General features: G+C 36.6%; 1 protein-coding gene across 1 annotated transcript; it reads left to right on the forward strand.

The window, feature by feature from the left end:
- Nucleotides 1-1,726: 1,726 nt before the first annotated feature.
- On the forward strand, nt 1,727-4,721 carry LOC125226055. The gene is made up of 4 exons (XM_048129888.1): nt 1,727-1,792; nt 3,313-3,594; nt 3,793-3,821; nt 4,214-4,721. Exons 1-4 carry the CDS (start codon nt 1,784-1,786, stop codon nt 4,575-4,577), a joined length of 684 nt encoding a protein of 227 aa, XP_047985845.1. The 5' UTR covers nt 1,727-1,783; the 3' UTR covers nt 4,578-4,721.
- The last annotated feature ends 13,237 nt before the right edge of the window (nt 4,722-17,958 follow it).

Consider the following 17,958-nt stretch of genomic DNA (forward strand, 5'->3'; position numbering starts at 1 on the left):
GTTAGTTTCCTTAAATTCGTAATTTTTTTCTAAAAAAACCATACACCTGGCCTGCGTTACATCTATAACCTCAATTGCTTTAGAGAAACTGGCTTTACAATTAAGTGTGCTACATACTTAAGTAAGTGTCAAAACTATGACATGTCAATCTCATATCGAATACAAAAAGCCCGTTTCTCAAAAAGGTGTTTTATAGAAAAAAATACGAATAAAAAAACGTTGCTATTCTCTTTCCTATAATGGACCTAACTATATTAACAGAATTGAATAAAAACACGGTGTATAGAGTAATTTATAATTAGCTTTTTACATCAATTTCCTAATAAGCTAGAGGATTTGCGGTGTTATGAATTGGGATGAACGAAAAGGTCCCATGTAAATAAAATTATGAACAAACGAAATGTGAGATTACATAGGATATCCATAAGGAACATTGGGTACAATGGGTACTTGGGAGTACTATGAATTTAGACCAAGATCCTAGGCTGGAACGCCTGGTAGATCCCATGCCTGAAGTTCCTGAGAAAATAAGTAACGCCTGGCTGCCTTGGGATACCTGGGGTATTTATTGGAGACGAAGGCAACACAGCCAGCCATGCCCTTAGTTCAGGGTGGGAGAGGACCTAAAAAACATTCAAAACATAATTGAAATAATTGAACAACTTTCATACAGGCGTTAATTTCCTACTTTGTGTCACAATATTCCTACGAGTACATATATGTATATACAAATGATTATGATTCTATTTCTGGTAATTTTCTCCAAACGGCTGAAATAACTGTTATTGTACAATGTACATTGTGTAACGTGGGGCGGAATGAACGAAGACTCGAGTTTGGAATATTCTTAATTTCTTACACCCCGAGTTACACAATATTTTTCATCACACTCGCAATGTAAAAAAGTATGTAAATAGACATAAATAAGTTTGTAACTCTCTTAGAAGAACGATGTTTCTATAACTCCCGCTCCACCGTGCAATGGCACATTTTCCCTACCCAATTTTATAATTTAAACTTTTTATTTTTAAATGTTTACTAATTATCCTCCAGATGTAAAGGAAAAAAACCGTCCTTCGACGCAAAAGTTTTAATTCGAAAATAAAACTTTTGAAATGAATTTTGATTAAGTGGTGTGGTTTAGTAACCCTTATAGTTTCGCCATGTCTGTCCGTCCGCCCGTCCGTCCGCGGATAATCTCAGTGACCGTTAGCACAAGAAAGCTGAAATTTGGTACCAATATGTGTATCAATCACGCCGACAAAGTGGTAAAATAAAAATGTTTTGTTACGGTAAATAATCGCTCCTAAAGTAAAAAAAAGTGTTCCCCCTACATGTGAAGTGGGAAAATATTTTCGGAAATAAGCTAAAATTGTTTTGAACTTGATAGGTTGAGCAGTTTTTGAGAAAAATACGGGAAACTACGGAACCCTACACTGAGCGTGGCCCGACACGCTCTTGGCCGGTTCTTAAATTATGTGGAATTATTAATATTTACCAACCCAACGCACATACCAGGGTAGGTATTTTGTTATAAATTGACGTGTACTCCTAGTTTGTATTTATACGACATTCAGTGAAATAACAAAATATGAAATCTGAAATCCAATTGTATTGTGCAGTTATTATGACATCAATTCATGAATTAAATTACGCGTAATAAGAACGTATTTTTTTAAGGATACGTCAATCGTTGTAATCCGGAGATATTTAACACAAAGGCAATTATCAGTACTGGTATAATAGATTCATACATTGCTTTAAGAGCCGTCAGTTGAGTAACATGTTGCAGGTGAGTAAGGGTTATCTTATTATATTTAGTATTTTCAACACACTTGTTTTTTTACTGGGATTTGAGTTCAATTGTGATGTGGGCGATGGAGTAGCAATTCGCCATTGTAATTATTAGTAGTAGTAGTACTAATACACTTTATTGTACAAAAATAAAAACACATATAACAGGAAAAAAATAAAAAGAACACACACATTATTTGTACAAAGGCGAACTAAGGGATTTCCCATTAAGGGATTTCTTCCAATTAACCTTAGAGCAGTTAAGGGAGAATTGGAGACGGTAGACTTTCCTAAGCTAAACCTATAGGTACCTAACCTACAAACTATAGCAATATAGAAATTATATCACATAAATTGATTGATTTGATTTGATTGATTGTTAAGAGTGGCACTGAAATTTGAGCAACTTCCTGTGCTCTGCCTACCGCTTTTGACATTACACGTGTGAATTTATCCTCGTAAATAAGTCCGAGGCCAATGTTTCTGATTTAGAATTTGGAATTTTCTTTGATTTCTATAAGAGTTCAAAACTCGAATTTAATTTGTACTTATACGCGGGAACTTAGGAGTTTAAATTATGTACAATATCTGGGCAACCGAGCTTCGCTCGGTTCTGTTTCGTATCCTTGACATGTGTCGCCATCTAGTTCAAAAATGAATAGTACCTACATCGAGCGAAAGAATTCTCAGCCTTAACAACACAACTACTACACACGAGATGGCGCGCATTTCGCCACAAAAACTCAAATAGTGTATTTTCTATTCGTTTTAGCCTTGACCTGTGTCGCCATCTAGTGTTTGCAATAAATAGTACTTACATCGACCGAAAGAATTCTGTCTTAACAGTACAACTACTGCACACGAGATGGCGCGCGAAGAAAAAAACGCATGAAAACTCGAAAATTCGCGTTTTCCGGGACCTAAGGATAAGTTAGACGGATTTTTCACCCCAAAAACCCCCACATAACAAATTTCTGCGAAATCGTTAGAGCGGTTTCCGAGATCGTCAGTGTAAATAAATATATATATAAATAAATAAATAAATAAATAAATATACAAGAATTGCTCGTTTAAAAGTATAAGATAAGTATGTCTTGTCATGTTACATATGTAAGTTTCGCCACATGGTACCATCTATAGTAGGTAGTAAAAATGAAGTGACACTTATATAATTTTATTTTAAGACCTGACGAAGTACTTATTTGTAGCCATTGTGCAAAAATAGTGTTTTTTTTGTTGGCGCCATCGATTATACTTTGGGTAAAATGTATTACCCGTAGACGAATCAGCCAATGTCAAAGTGGGGTCCAATCAAAACAATAGATTGTAAATTTTATAAATGTTATCCAATGTAATTTACAAATCGATAATTTATAGGTTGCCTGAGGGCCCAGCTTCCATGTCTAAAATACTTCTTTTAACTGACTTCAAAAAAAAAGAGGAGCTTCTCAACTCGTCGGGATTTGTTTAGTATTTTTAATTAATATAGATTTATTTTGTTTAAAATTATATTTTTAGTTACTATTAGTGGCGCTCCTGGCATCAGCGGCGGTCGCCGAAGAGGCGAAGCCCGCGGAGAAGTCAGACAACGCGGTGCCTCTGGAGGCGAAGCCATCAGAGAATGCCGAACAGACCGTGATGAAGGATGCGGAGTCTACGCATCGCGGCCGATTGGATCACTACGACCAATATGACCATGGCGACCACAACCTTCTCTACCTCAAGGCTAAACTGGACGGGCCTGAAAGCCACCGTGAAGGTCCTATCGTAGCTCGCAATCTTCCCAGTGACCACGGCAAGGTAATTTTTCTGACATTGAATATTGGCTGTGTTGTTTAGTTTCATTTTTGATTCATCAAATTCAAATGTTCGAAATAATTTTACATAAACTATTAAATTCGTTATATTACATTAAAAGAAATAATTAATGTCAATAATTACTACTACTTTTGTATTATTTTGATTAGCTAAGATAATACAATTTTGTTCTTTCCTCAGAGCCACGCTAACATTGCTGAGCAAGATGAGTAAGTATTAACCTTAAATATGTAGTACCTACCCCCTTATACAAAAGAGAAGCCCTTAAAAATAACATATCTTAACGCAAAAAAGGCGAACTTTATGTCTTTGGTAGCTGTTTTTCTCATAGGCACCATCCAACTTCCGTTTCAGAAGTCAGGCCCTAGCTCCGTCAGCTGTCAGACCTACTATATCCGATGAATATTATCGGACGTAGTAGGATCCTACATCCCACGCTCCATTACTCTGTACTGCGGCAGTCAATGTAGGATCCTTCATGTTTATCGTATGGGACGATATGAAAATGCCTCTAGTTAACTTTTCAGGCAATATTACATAAATTGTTTACCACCAATAATTAAAATTTTACAAATACCTTACAACATTCTGTTACTTCCAGGATCATCAAGTTCACATACAGCCCTGCGTATTACGAACCTATTTGGGCTCTGGACTACAGATTCCTAAAGTCAGGTGGTAGGAGGTACACTCGTGGACCGGGAGGACAGGTCCTGATTCTTCCGAGGAGCTACAAGCATTACAAGGGGGATGGCACCGGTGACTACGACCAACTGGTCGAGTATTGGCGCTTGAAGTTGATAGCCGAGCAAAACAAGAGGATGCACCAGAACGGTCTGGGTGGACATGGACATGGACATGGACATGACCATGGACATCACGGACATGAAGAATATGAACATGACGTACGAAGAGAATTGCACTGGGAAAGAGAGAATTTGCATCACGGGCGCGAATATCATTAGCGACCATCACATTGTATTCATTTATTACTTTGGCAAAATGTAATACATAATACAACACTGTGTCGTATAATAAATAAAAAACTGGTCTCTGTACGGTGGTGTGCAGTGTTGCCAGCGCATCGCCATCTATTCGGACACTACACAGACAATAGCATTATTTTATTTGTAATTAAGTTGAAAATGTTAAGTCTTTCACCTTTTTCTACTTTCCTGAAACGCTCGTAATTATAATTTGTATTGAATTGGAGAACATGATTTGAATAGGTACCTACGAGTTTTACTAACAGAAAATAAATAATTGAATTATTTTGGTGATTAAATGAGACTGTTTTAAAATAAGACTGTTGTAATTATTTGTGGAATTCCTATTTACGAGAAAAATTGTGAAATAAGACCGAAGCGAGTTGTTCGAACCCCTCTAACTTAAGGGCGTTCCCTGCGCCAATGACCTTCGATTTGAATCCATTGATGTTATGATAGTTTCTAAAGCCTATCATATTAGCAGCATCGTCTTTAAACTAATTCATATCATAATTCCTTCAAAGGCCATTGTTTCTGTGATATTTAGCATCAAAGAAGAACAATTTTAGGGTCAAAAACTAGTTTTTTGGTCATAACTTTTGTTTTAATTACTTTAAAATTAAATCTCTCTTGTATTTTTAGAAACAATATATCGCCTTCATGTCAAACAACATGTCGATTTCATGTAAGTAATACCCTTCACTAAAATCAAAGGACGTGCCAGGATAAGTGATTCTGCCCCCGAGGAATTTGGGCTTTTAATTTTTATAGTCGGTGTGGCTCTACACCAGTAATTAATGTGCAAAATTTGAACGAAACCTTTTCTTCCCGTGGGTGTCGTAGAAGGCGACTATGGGATATGGGTTAAATTGTGATTTGTGGCGTAGGCGAGAGGCTGGCAACCTGTCACTGCAATGTCACAGTTTCGTTTCCTTTCGACCCCTTTTTTGCCAAGAGTGGCACTGAAGCTTTAGTAGTTTCATGTGCTCTGCCTACCCCTTTATGGGATACAGGCGTGATTGTATGTATGTATGTATGTAAAAAAACGAAAACTCATTTTCCTTTTTATAACTTTTTTTCTAGTTAACCGATTTTAGTATAATTTGCATATGTTGTATTGTACATTGAGTCAAGATAATTATATGACATAATAATATTCTTTATTTTTTTGCTATGATACAATGAGAATATTATTATGTCATATAAATATATTGGGTTGGTAAGAAAGTAATGAGCGATCGATTGAATTCCACATAAAATTTTTGAGAGAGTTCTAGAATCTTCTATGGTCGAAAGTATATAAAGGGCGAGTCGCACAGTTTCTCGTCAGTCATTCACTAGCTGTCGCCGAGCTAATATAAGGAAGAAAATGGACGAATCAGAAGTGCATGTAAGGCATTGCTTACTATATGAATTTCAGTCTGGCCATTCAGCCGCCGAAGCAGTGCGTAATATATGTCAGCATGTTGCTCCTGAAGTTGTGTCTGAGGCCACGGCGAAACGATGGTTCCAGCGGTTTCGTAGTAGCGACTTTTCATTATCAGATCAACCTAAGTCTGGTCGACCGGTGAAGATTGATGTAGCCAAATTAAAAACCTTAATTGAAACAGATCCGAGGCTAACGAGTCGTACTCTTGCTACCGAGTTAGGCTGCTCTCATGTCACCATAGAAACACATTTACACGAGTTGGGAAAAAACTACAAATACAGTGTTTAGATACCGCACGAACTTGATAGAGATCAACTAAACCGCCGTGCCGATATCTGCATACAACTTCTGTCTTTTCGCCGCACATTCAACTGGTTGGACCATTTTATCACTGGAGATGAAAAATGGGTCTTATATATAATCACACACGCAAACGTCAGTGGCTAGCTCCAAACGAAAAAGGAATAGAGGCACCAAAAACAGAGCCTCACCCGAAAAAAGTTATGCTGTCCGTTTGGTGGGATATTCATGGTATTATTCACTGGGAACTCCTACCAAGTGGAATGACTGTTACCGCATCAGTATACTGTAATCAGCTTGAAAATTTAAACCAAAAAATCTGTCAGAATCGTCCACAGCATGCTAAAGTTTTTTTCTTACACGACAATCCTCGCCCACACATTGCAAAAGTGACTCGGCTAAAGCTATTGGAGCTAGGTTGGAAAGTGATACCTCATCCACCGTACTCTCCAGACTTGGCTCCTACGGATTACGCATTGTTCAGATCGCTAAGCAATGCCTTGAATGAAAAAAAGTTCGATGATCAAGCCCATCTACGACAGCGTACATAGCTGAGTTTTTTGAATCTAAACCTAAGAACTTCTTCGCCGATGCTATTCATTCTTTACCAGAACGATGGAGACAAGTAGTAGATAACGAAGGCCGTTATATTTTTGATAAATGATTAAAATAATAAATTAAATAAATATTACAATATTGGTTATGATTCGCTCATTACTTTCTTACCAACCCAATAATTATCTTGAATCAATGAACAACATACGAAAATTATACTAAAATCGGTTAACTAGAAAAAAAGTTATCAAAGGAAAATGATTTTTCGTTTTTTTTTTACAAAAACTATAAAGTTTAGGGTGCTCAAATTTTGCTCAACTGGGGTAGAGCCACACCAGCCATAAAAATTAAAAGCCCAAATTCGTCGGGGGCAGAATCACTTAGCTTATCCTGGCACGCCCTTTCGCTAAGTGTTTAAAAAGTTTTTAGACCATGTTTAAAAAAATCATAAATAATTTTTAAGAAAAAAAAAACCGTCGCCTTTCGGGTTCTGGTGAAAGCTACTTGCGAATGTTGGATTATGTAGAAATGTGTAAGTATTTTTTTAAACTGCTTTTAATGTTTTAATTATTAGATGGCAACACAAATGAATATACGTATAACGTTAAGGTTTGAGGAGTTTCCTCAATTCCTCATGAATCCGATTATATTATAAGAAATCGAAGCTTGACAAACTTTGACTTCAAAACTTATGCTTAACAAACATAACTAAATAAATGTCACTGAACTTAAATGCATGCTTTTCTTACAAAAATACCAAAGTCACTATGAGTGTGCCGTTCAGGTTTGAGGAGTTTGGTTCTGGTCATCATCAGCAGTTCCACTGCATCAAATGTCACTGTTCTGGACGAAAGTGCATGCTGTTCTTATAAAAATACCAAAGTCACTATAAGCGTGCCGTTCAGATTTGAGAAGTTCGGTTCTGACCATCATCAGAAATTTCACTACACCAAATGTCACTGTTCTGGACGAAAGTGCATGCTGTTCTTATAAAAATGGCAAAGTCACCATAAGCGTGCCGTTCAGATTTGAGGAGTTTGGTTCTGGCCATCATCAGCAGTTCCACTGCACCAAATGTCACTGTTCTGGACGAAAGTGCATGCTGTTCTTATAAAAATACCAAAGTCACTATAAGCGTGCCGTTCAGATTTGAAGAGTTCCGTTCTGGCCATCATCAGCAGTTCCACTGCACCAAATGTCACTGTTCCGTACCTAAATGCATGCTGTTCCTTTAAAAACACAAAAATCACCATATGTATGCCTTTCAGATTTGAGGAGTTCCCTCGATTTCTCCAGGATCCCATCATCAGAACTGGGTTCTGAGAAAAAATGGGACCAATCTGTATGCATACACATTCAATCAAAAAAAAATTTTCAAAATCGGTCCAGTAACGACGGAGATATCGAGGAACAAACATAAAAAATAAAAAACAGACGACTTGATAACCGTCCTTCTTGAGATATGAGGCGACGGTTAAAAAATATTTTTTTTTTTCAAAGTATCTTACGAATAAAAGATTGAAGAAACGGTGGCCGGTTGGTCTTAATATTATATCTGTAGTGCAAGGAGTTTCAACTCAAAACTTGTCAAAAATCGATAAAAACCGTGTTGAAAAATCTCGTATCTCACACTTTTCATTAACAGAAAATACTTTTTTTTCTAAGTAGTCCTACGGAAACGTATAGCGGCCAAATAAGTAATACAAGGGTGCCGTAGCCGAATGGCATTTCTGCGACGCGAAACGAAAACGAAACGCCGCGAAAGGTAATCTGGCTCTGTCGCGCCAATACGCAAGAGCGATACTAGCGATAGACATAGATATCTACGAGCGTTTCGTTTCGTGAGCGTTTCGTGAGCGTTTGTGCCATTCGGCTACGGGGCCTGATGCGGTTAATGAATAATGATGGTCCCTGTGACAGATAATTTTATTTTGAGTTTTAGTCCATTTAATTTTGATCCATTGAAATCGTATCAATTAAAGGGTATCGCCTTGCATCAAATGAGGTAGTTCTAATTTGTATTATATATTATTAGAGATGAAATAATAATGTCAAATCCAAATTTTCCACCTCGAAAGCCCATGGGGTCATAATTAAATTCATGAAAATCCGTAAAATTTTATGACTTTTTCTGACTTTTGTTAAATTTTACCACCAAAAACTTTTTGAACAGCAAAAGTGGCTATGAACAATTTGATGTCTACTAAATTATCGTTATTATGAATATAATTTTGTCTTGGTAAGCCATATATTTACTAAGATACAGCCATTCAAAGTTTTGCACAATTTCGACAAAAGGGAAAAGTAGTTGGAGCTGTTCGGAGGTGTATAATCTTTTTTAATCCATACTGAAGATGAATTCTTACGTAGTCCACAAGGCTTCATTTCTCAACCGAAGCTGGAACCACCAACTCCTCAGGTTCTGCTTAAAATGAACAATTCTCTGTACTTACAAAGAAGGTTGTACCAGCAGTTGTGGTTGCGTGAAAGTAAGTGTCAATAGCTCAGCTGTTTGCACCTACTGCAGTGGACAATTTTGCGGTAATGTACCAGGTCTGGTGTGTACCAATGTTGGTAAACCACTCGTTGATGATCCACCATCAGATGATGATTTTGACCTTCCTGATCAGTTGACAGAGACATACTACCTCGGTAAGCTTTCTCCTAAAGGAGTGCTGTGGATTCGAAGGTCCAGTCTAGTTCATTTATCGTTAACTACGCTTATTTCACTAACTAACCCTACTTCATATTGCGAACCTTTGAGAAGCCGAATCTTCTAAACTATTTGGCGTACCAAGACCAAATTAGTCTCATTTAATTACAAATTTTGTCTACTTTAAATTGTGTATAGTAACTTTTGCCGTACCATGGGTACTTTGTTGAAAAAAATCACAAATGCTGAAATTTTTTAAGGTTTTTCGTGTATTTAATAATGACCCCATTGGCTTTCGAGGTGGAAAACTTAGATGCCGCATCACTATTGCATATACAACAATATGAAACACCAATTAGAACTACCTCATTTGATGCAAGGCTAAATGTACGATTTCAATGGATCAATTTAGTTATTCAAACTAAGTATGAGTTCTTTCAAAAAATATATATCAAAAATCAGCTTGAAAAAACTGTCATGAACCATTACACGCTGCGAAAGTAAGACACTGCAATACTGCATTAAAAGAATTACATTAGGAATGTTAAGATAAATTCAGGATTATCAAAACAATGTCATGTTATAGGGTGGTACAAAAATTGAATATAGCGGCATATAAATGCACATGATTGTCTGAAACTGACTACCTGACTCACTGATACATTAAATGCTAGAGAGTTGAAATTTGTACACTAGTTTTCATTTATAAGTGTGCAAGAGATATAGAAACGATTTTGAATAATTACCGCACTAATGGGCTTAAAAAGAGCATGGACCTTTGTATGACGAACAAATTTTATTATGAGTTAGGAACTTGAATCAACGCGGTGAAAATAAATAAAAAGAAAAGTAATTTCAACGTTTTTTTCTAATTTCTTCCCTTAGGGGGCTAACAGGAGGATGAAAGATTGTATGGGGATTAACTTTATTTTGAGTTTATGCGTTTTCACACTATCCGATCCGATATCGGATGTAGGACTGATATCCCATACATTTAAGCCGCCATCATTGATTTTTGCCTTTGAAATCCTTCCTTCCTTAGATAGGTACTCAGTGAAATAGTTATTTGTTATACAAGGGGGCAAAGTTGCATTTTAACGCCGAGTGTGGAATTGAAAAACGAGCAAGTAAAAGGATTCCATAGTTAAACCACGAGCGAAGCGAGTGGTTCGAGAATAGAATTCTGAACTTAGCGAGTTTTTCAATACACGAGAAGTAAAATACATTTGCACCCGTGTGTAACACAAAACTTTTCCCCTCACTATAGCGAGGAAACTACAACGCAAAAAATGCATTTATCACTGCTTCCAGTAGTTCCACAGGTGATAAATCATCTTCATTACTAGATTCACCTACTTTTATCAATTTTAAAGCAGTTAATTTGATTATATTCAAGGTCAAATTACTTTACCCACTAGTGGATAAAATGCGTTTTTACCCGCTGGTATTAAAGGATAAAACACGTGTTTCCGAGCTAGTGAGGGTAAAAGGTAATTATTAGAATAAAAGAAGTCATTTTAGCATTTTTGGATATTCTCACCTAATTTATTATATGTTGTCATATGTTAAATTAGGTAACAATATGAATTCCTATATGTATTCTGGTGAACATGTCACAAGTTGATATGCGCATGGGAAATATAGCTAAAAATAGTATGCAACCCAATATGGACCCGTTCAGTGTTATTGGCAATCCTTCCCCTAAGCGGGTTAAAGGGGGGATGAAAGTTTGTATGGGGATCAAATTTTATTTTAAGTATAATATAACTATGACTTCTAATTTCATGCATCCAAATGGGAAAATTATTTTTTTTTAGAAAATCTAATTCTACGCGAAAGAATCCGTAGCTAGGCAACAGCTAGTTGTTATATTATACTTAAGAGCATAGGGGAAGATCAATACACCACATAAACGTACATGATCCTCATCCTCCATCCATCCTCAACCCTGGACATTTTGAAAAAAAAATGTATTATAATAATTGTATTATAATTAGTTTGATGAGATGATGAGTTTTAAACTTGTCTTTACGTTTTTATTTTTCGATTAATATACGAATAGAGTGAGTGAGTGAGTGAGAGTAGAGTGTAGGATATCTAGGGGCAAGCTAGTGCCCCAAACCATATTTTTAGGATATGATGTCAATACCAACTTTAATTACTTACTTAACATACGAGTAGAGTGAGAGTAGAGTGTAGGATATATTTATTATAGAGTTTATATTAGACCATAAATATTGTTACATTAATAACTTACCAAACTTTAACGTTTTATGAAAAGATGCGCTCATTTTTTAAAATTGAATACGACCTAAACGAATAAAACGAATTATCTACCAATTGGGTCATGAATTCATGATTCAGTTGGTTCAATTGTACAATGCTCATGCGAAAAATCACAAACATGATATTTTATTGGCCGGTACTGTAATTTGATGTACCCGACTATCCGTGAAGTTAATTATTTCCAATTCGATGGCAAATTGAAATATGGATTTCCGGTCCGTTAAATTACTCGGCCTGTAGCCAAGAGTACAATCGGCTACGGCACTTGGCTAATTACATGCCTTGTCGAGGAGACTGCCGACTTGTCATCATCATCATCCTCCTTGCGTTGTCCGCTTTGACAACTAATCCCAAGATTTGGCGTAGGCACATCTGACCTTCCAACCCGAAGGGTATAACTAGATCTTATTGGAATTAGTCCGGTTTCCTCACGATGTTTTCCTTCACCGAAAGGCGACTGGCAAATATCAAATGACATTTCGCACATACGTGAAAACTCATTGGTGCGAGCCGGGGTTCGAACCCGCGACCTCCAGAACGAAAGTCGCACGCACCGACCGCTAGGCTACAGCGCTTCAGTTCTGTCGACTCAAGTCGACTTGTCGAGAGTAGAAATTTAACAGAATAGGCGCTTGATAATCGGGCACGTTAGCCTGTGAGTATACGCTATACGCTATAATCTGGTAACTTATTGTAGCCGAACGTAATTCAGCTGGCATCGATGGTTTTTCTACAAGACTTTTAGAGGGTGCGCCCACTGGCGACTTTTCGAAGCGACTTTTTTGTCGCGACCATGGGCTAGTATGAAAGTGCGCACACGAAGCGACGCAACTTTTCATACAAATACGTAAGTCGCCGAGCAACTTTGTTGCCCGTGGGCGTGCACCCTTATTTTCCATTATCTGACCACAGTTCTAGTCGGCGGACGTGTCGCACTTGTACTATTATTCTGTGATTAAGCATATTATATTGTTGTCGTTGTGTGCTCGCGTGATGACAAAAGTCGCTAATCGTTCACAAGTATACACCGACATGGAAATTTAAGATCCGAGTGTATTGCGCAATAGCCCAATAGGAGCATCCCCAATAGGGTTCAAAAACTTGCGACAAGCGTATGCAATACAAATCGGTCGGCATGTCCGATTTCCTTCCTTCCTATATCTGTAGTTCCTGCAATCCTGCAAAGGCAAGCGAAAAGTCGGGTAACGGATTACCGCGCACCTACTGTAGAACATTATTATGACTTGTGACCGTTCGCAACCACACAAAACTCTGTGACTCCGTTCGTATCAATAGGTTTTTTCTGCAACCTTTGAAACGCTTTCTATGTAATCAATTAATAACGCTTAATACATCAGAGTTGCATACGTAAATAGTTTATACCGGCACCGGTTTGTTTACACGCACACTTAATGGTTACCGATCAAGCTGTTTAACGGATCGTGACGAGTCCTTGGAGTCGAAGACAAGACCTGGATTTCACGGAATAAGCTCGTTAACATTAATTGTCTACTGGCTGTGTATTGCAAACGCTCGACCAAAGGCGAGCTAAGCGAATAGACTAAGGGCCGGTCGCACCGAACCGTCTATCGCCGTTAAAGCGTTCGTTAAATTTGTTCGTATGGGAAGTTCCATAGACCTCTGCTGCGTGACGATGATGTGTCTGTCAAATGTGGTCGATGCGACTGACCCTAAGATACTTAGCCAACATCACAATCGCTTACCCTCTGTAAGCGTATCTTAGGCAGCTCTCCATAATGCTCTTCTGGAGCTCGAAAGATCCAGACTACGTTTCGATCGTCCGTAGCGACTATTATAGGCCGGCAGTGTTACTATGACCAATGAACAACCAATATAGGTGAGCCAACCTGTGAGCTCATTTTATAATGGACATCAAAGTCGTGATTTTCCTAAACTTGGTAAGCAGTTAGAAGCCTATCACATGTGTAGTGGTAGTAGGGTTTAATTAGCTGTCCCTACTCATTTGTATCGCTCCACAAATTTGGCAAGCAAACCTCTTTATAAGGTAACGGCTTATAAATTTTTTTCGTAGTTGTATTTAGTCCTGTGCACAATTTGATCAGTCAACATGTGGTCCCAGGTCAGCACAAATTATACAATTTAAAAAAAATCTATTTTCATTAAAACGTTAATAGTGATCAACTGAAACAGAGTAAGGTGCTACTAATGGTTTCAGTCGCGTGATAGAAATAATTGATAAAAAGAATACCTTAATGAATAAAACACAGCCTAAAATAATACAGAATTAACGATGCTTGAATTATGATAATTATACGTTCGATAAGGAAGGTTAATTGGTTATCGACTTATATAATTATAAGATTGTATCCATCAAGGGAAGAAACTTTATTCTACAAGTTTTGTGTTTTGTACAATTAAATTAATATTTCCCATTTATATTATCAAAATACACTTAAAGGTGTAACAAATCAGGACACTTGACTTTAAAAAGTTGCCATACAAATAGGTTCATGAAATTTTCAGTTTAGCAAAAACTGATATGGGCCTAGCCGTAACGCCCGTAATCTTTTTGTTTCTGTTTTGTAAAGACTTATCTTATACTATTAAACGAGCAATTCTTGTATATTTATTTATTTATTTATTTATTTATTTATTTATTTATTTATATATACCGACGATCTCGGAAACCGCTCTAACGATTTCGCTGAAATTTGTTTTGTGGGGGTTTTCGGGGGTGAAAAATCGATCTAGCGTAGCCTTAGATCCCGGAAAACGCGAATTTTCGAGTTTTCATGAGTTTTTCTTTCGCATTTGTAAACGTAAAATATGGTCCTTAATTTGGCCGCGCGCGCATCGATTCCGCTTAGCTCAGTCGCACGAGGTCGGTCTAATGTACGCAGATAGATCGTAGGTGTCAGGGTTTCGAATCCCGGCCAGAAATAAAGTTTTTGTTTTTTGTCTTTTTTTTTGTTTTTGTATTTATAAGAGTTTTTTTTTTATCTAAAGACGTGATATATTAAAATAGAACCGAGCGAAGCTCGGTCGCCCAGATATTAAGCCAATTTAAATATCAATGCGTTTAATATTACTGCTCACAGAATGACAGAACCGTAATGACTTATTCAAGTACCTACCTACTTTTACCGTTAGTAGTATATATTTGGGAAGTTTAAACCACTTTCATTTCGTTCGAGCGATTCTCGCTCAAACTCATTCCAGTGGTCTAAACTCCCAAATACATCCTAACCCTCAAATATCTGGGCAAGAATTGTATCATCATCGTTAGGAAGTTTAAACCACATCGATATCCTTTCGCGATAATAGTTGTGTTTAAAATCACTTCATACCGTTCGAGCGTTTCGCGGCCAAAGCAGGCATATTAATCGAGTTGACAATGTAAGTCATCATTATGGATTAACATTTCATTATAACAAGACGTTGCTAACTAACGAGTATTTACTATGAAGTTTGTTAAGCAACCTCAAACCCTTCGGTTTGACATACTAGCTTCAAACTGTTCAGAACAGAATTCTTATCATGGAAAACTTTTACCGAATTCAATCCGTTGCGTCATTTGTGGACCATCTAATTGTGGAAAGACCAATCTAATGATAGGTCTTCTTTTACATGAACAAGGAATTCGTTTTCAAAATGTGTATGTGTATTCAAAAACTCTTTATCAACCTTTATACAACTATCTAGAAAAAGTGTTGTCATTGGTTCCCTCAGTAAATTATTTCAAATATCGCGAAAATGATGAAGTCGTGAGTCCTCAGGATGCAGCTAATGACTCTGTATTCATATTTGATGACGTTGCATGTGAAAATCAAAATAATATAAGGGATTACTTTGCGATGGGACGACACAAAAACATTAATAGTTTTTACTTGAATCAAACCTACAGCAAAATACCTAAACAGTTAATAAGAGATAATGCAAATCTGATTATTTTGTTTAAACAAGACGAAATTAATTTACGACATATTTATGATGAACACGTTGGAACTGATATGCGATGGAACCAGTTTAGAGATATGTGTGCCACTGTATGGAACCAACCGCACAACTACTTAGTAATAAATAAGGATTGTGCGAAGAATGCAGGATGCTATAGATCGGGTTTTGATACATTTATTATTTTAGATGAATGTATTTAGAATGCCGCAATTACATTACACCGCCATTTCTTCATATAATTCCAACGAGGTTGCATCGTAATGAACGAAGAGAAGAATTTAAAAGAGAAGCTGCTTCAGTCAGCTGAGGCTGTAAAGAGAAAAGTTAAGTTAATTCGTAACATCAAAACGGCCAATGAAATGACATTAGAGTCAGTTTTAAAACCAATAACAGAACCTCTCAATGAGATGGTTAAAAGTAATAAAAAAAGTAACTTTAATAATGAAAATAATTACCTTAGCGACGAATTTAAGACTGATGATACAGACTGGAAAAACTCAATTAAGCGATCGAAATTCAGCCCTGAGGCCAGTGATAAGGAAAGTACTACTCACACCGTTGGTGTGAATTCTACGATCTCTAAAAGTAGAGACGTTTATGATGGAAGCAACGCCTCTTTAGATGACAGTATTAATAGCGAGGAATCAGCTGATGAGTTCTCTTTTAAGACTTCTGATTCGATAGATTCTCCCGGAGATGATAATAGTGATGGTAACATTTCGTATAATTTGGAGAATATCCCTTTTGGCGTACACAAAGAACGTGGTAAAATTATGCTCGGATCGCATGTGGTAGCGCTTGATAATAACAGTATAGTAATTAGCGGAAAAACTTACAATTTAACCCCGGGTTTGAGGGAATTATTATTTACAAAAGTGCCTGAACTTGAAGTTATAACTGAAGAAGATAAACTTAATTATAAGTTACTGCTATTAGAAACGAATGCACACAGGCGTGACTTTAATCCAAATAAACCTATAAAAAGCAACAAAGGTAGAAAATATTTACAAATCATAAGGCCTATGTTTAAATATACTAAAGAACGTTTAAAAAGTAATGGGAGTAATGTCCAGGGACAAGGGCTCCCAACTATGAAAAAGGTAACCAATAATATTTCATACGTTTATTGGGATGATCCAAATGAGTTAGTTGAAAGATTAAAGCTACTTATTGCATCCCGGGATGCTGGTAATACAGGGTTAGATAACGAAATAATATCTATAATTGAAGAATTGAAAGAATCAGATATATTGAAAGATATATAATGACCTAACGATACTTTAGATCCGCAGTCAATCTTAATCTTTTAATAAAGCATGATACATAGCAAAATGAACATTGATAAATTTGGACACCATGTACATAAACGCTTACGAGTATTCGAATTTTCGGAATTTGGCGAAAGGGCACTAATTCGCGCTGATAATGGCGATTTTGATTTACAATCGTCTCGACTGAAAGGTGTTAATACACCTGTGCTGTCTACTGATGGTGTAAACAAACAATATGTTGATCAACTCTTTAGTGGCACTTACAAAAAAAGTGAATTGGATTCTTTGCTTGAAACTATAAATTCACAAATTCATAGCTTGCAGCGCCAGTTGAACTTGAACTTTTATACAAAAAAGGAAACTGAGGGTATTTTGAGCAGACTCAGTAATGGAAAAGAACCAAATAGTAAATGAAATTCATAGGTCTGCTCGCAAAAATTTTGCGCGGCGTTCAGTTGTACTAAAAGGCATAGATGATTTGTGGCAAGCAGATTTACTGGATTTACAAAAATTTCATAATATTAATAAGGGTTATAAGTACGTTTTGGTTGTCATTGATACATTTTCAAAATACATATGGGGAATTCCGATGAAATCTAAGACCAAATTTGAGACCAAAGACGCTTTTAGGCAACTAATTGACACTGCAAAACGCAAACCTAAACATCTACAGACAGATTTGGGGAAAGAATTTTACAATACTGAATTTAAAAATTATTTGGAATCCTTGCAGATAAACCATTATTCAACCTATTCAGTTAAAAAAGCATCAATTGTAGAAAGGGTTATAAAAACTTTAAAAGGCAAACTGTATAAATATTTTAGTTTTGTTGGCAATTACAAATGGTTTGGAAAACCTTTACATGATATTGTGAATTCATATAATCATACATTTCATCGCACAATAAGGTGTAGACCGATAGATGT

Source organism: Leguminivora glycinivorella, chromosome 5, assembly GCF_023078275.1.
Source record: "Leguminivora glycinivorella isolate SPB_JAAS2020 chromosome 5, LegGlyc_1.1, whole genome shotgun sequence".
NCBI classification, from domain to species: domain Eukaryota; kingdom Metazoa; phylum Arthropoda; class Insecta; order Lepidoptera; family Tortricidae; genus Leguminivora; species Leguminivora glycinivorella.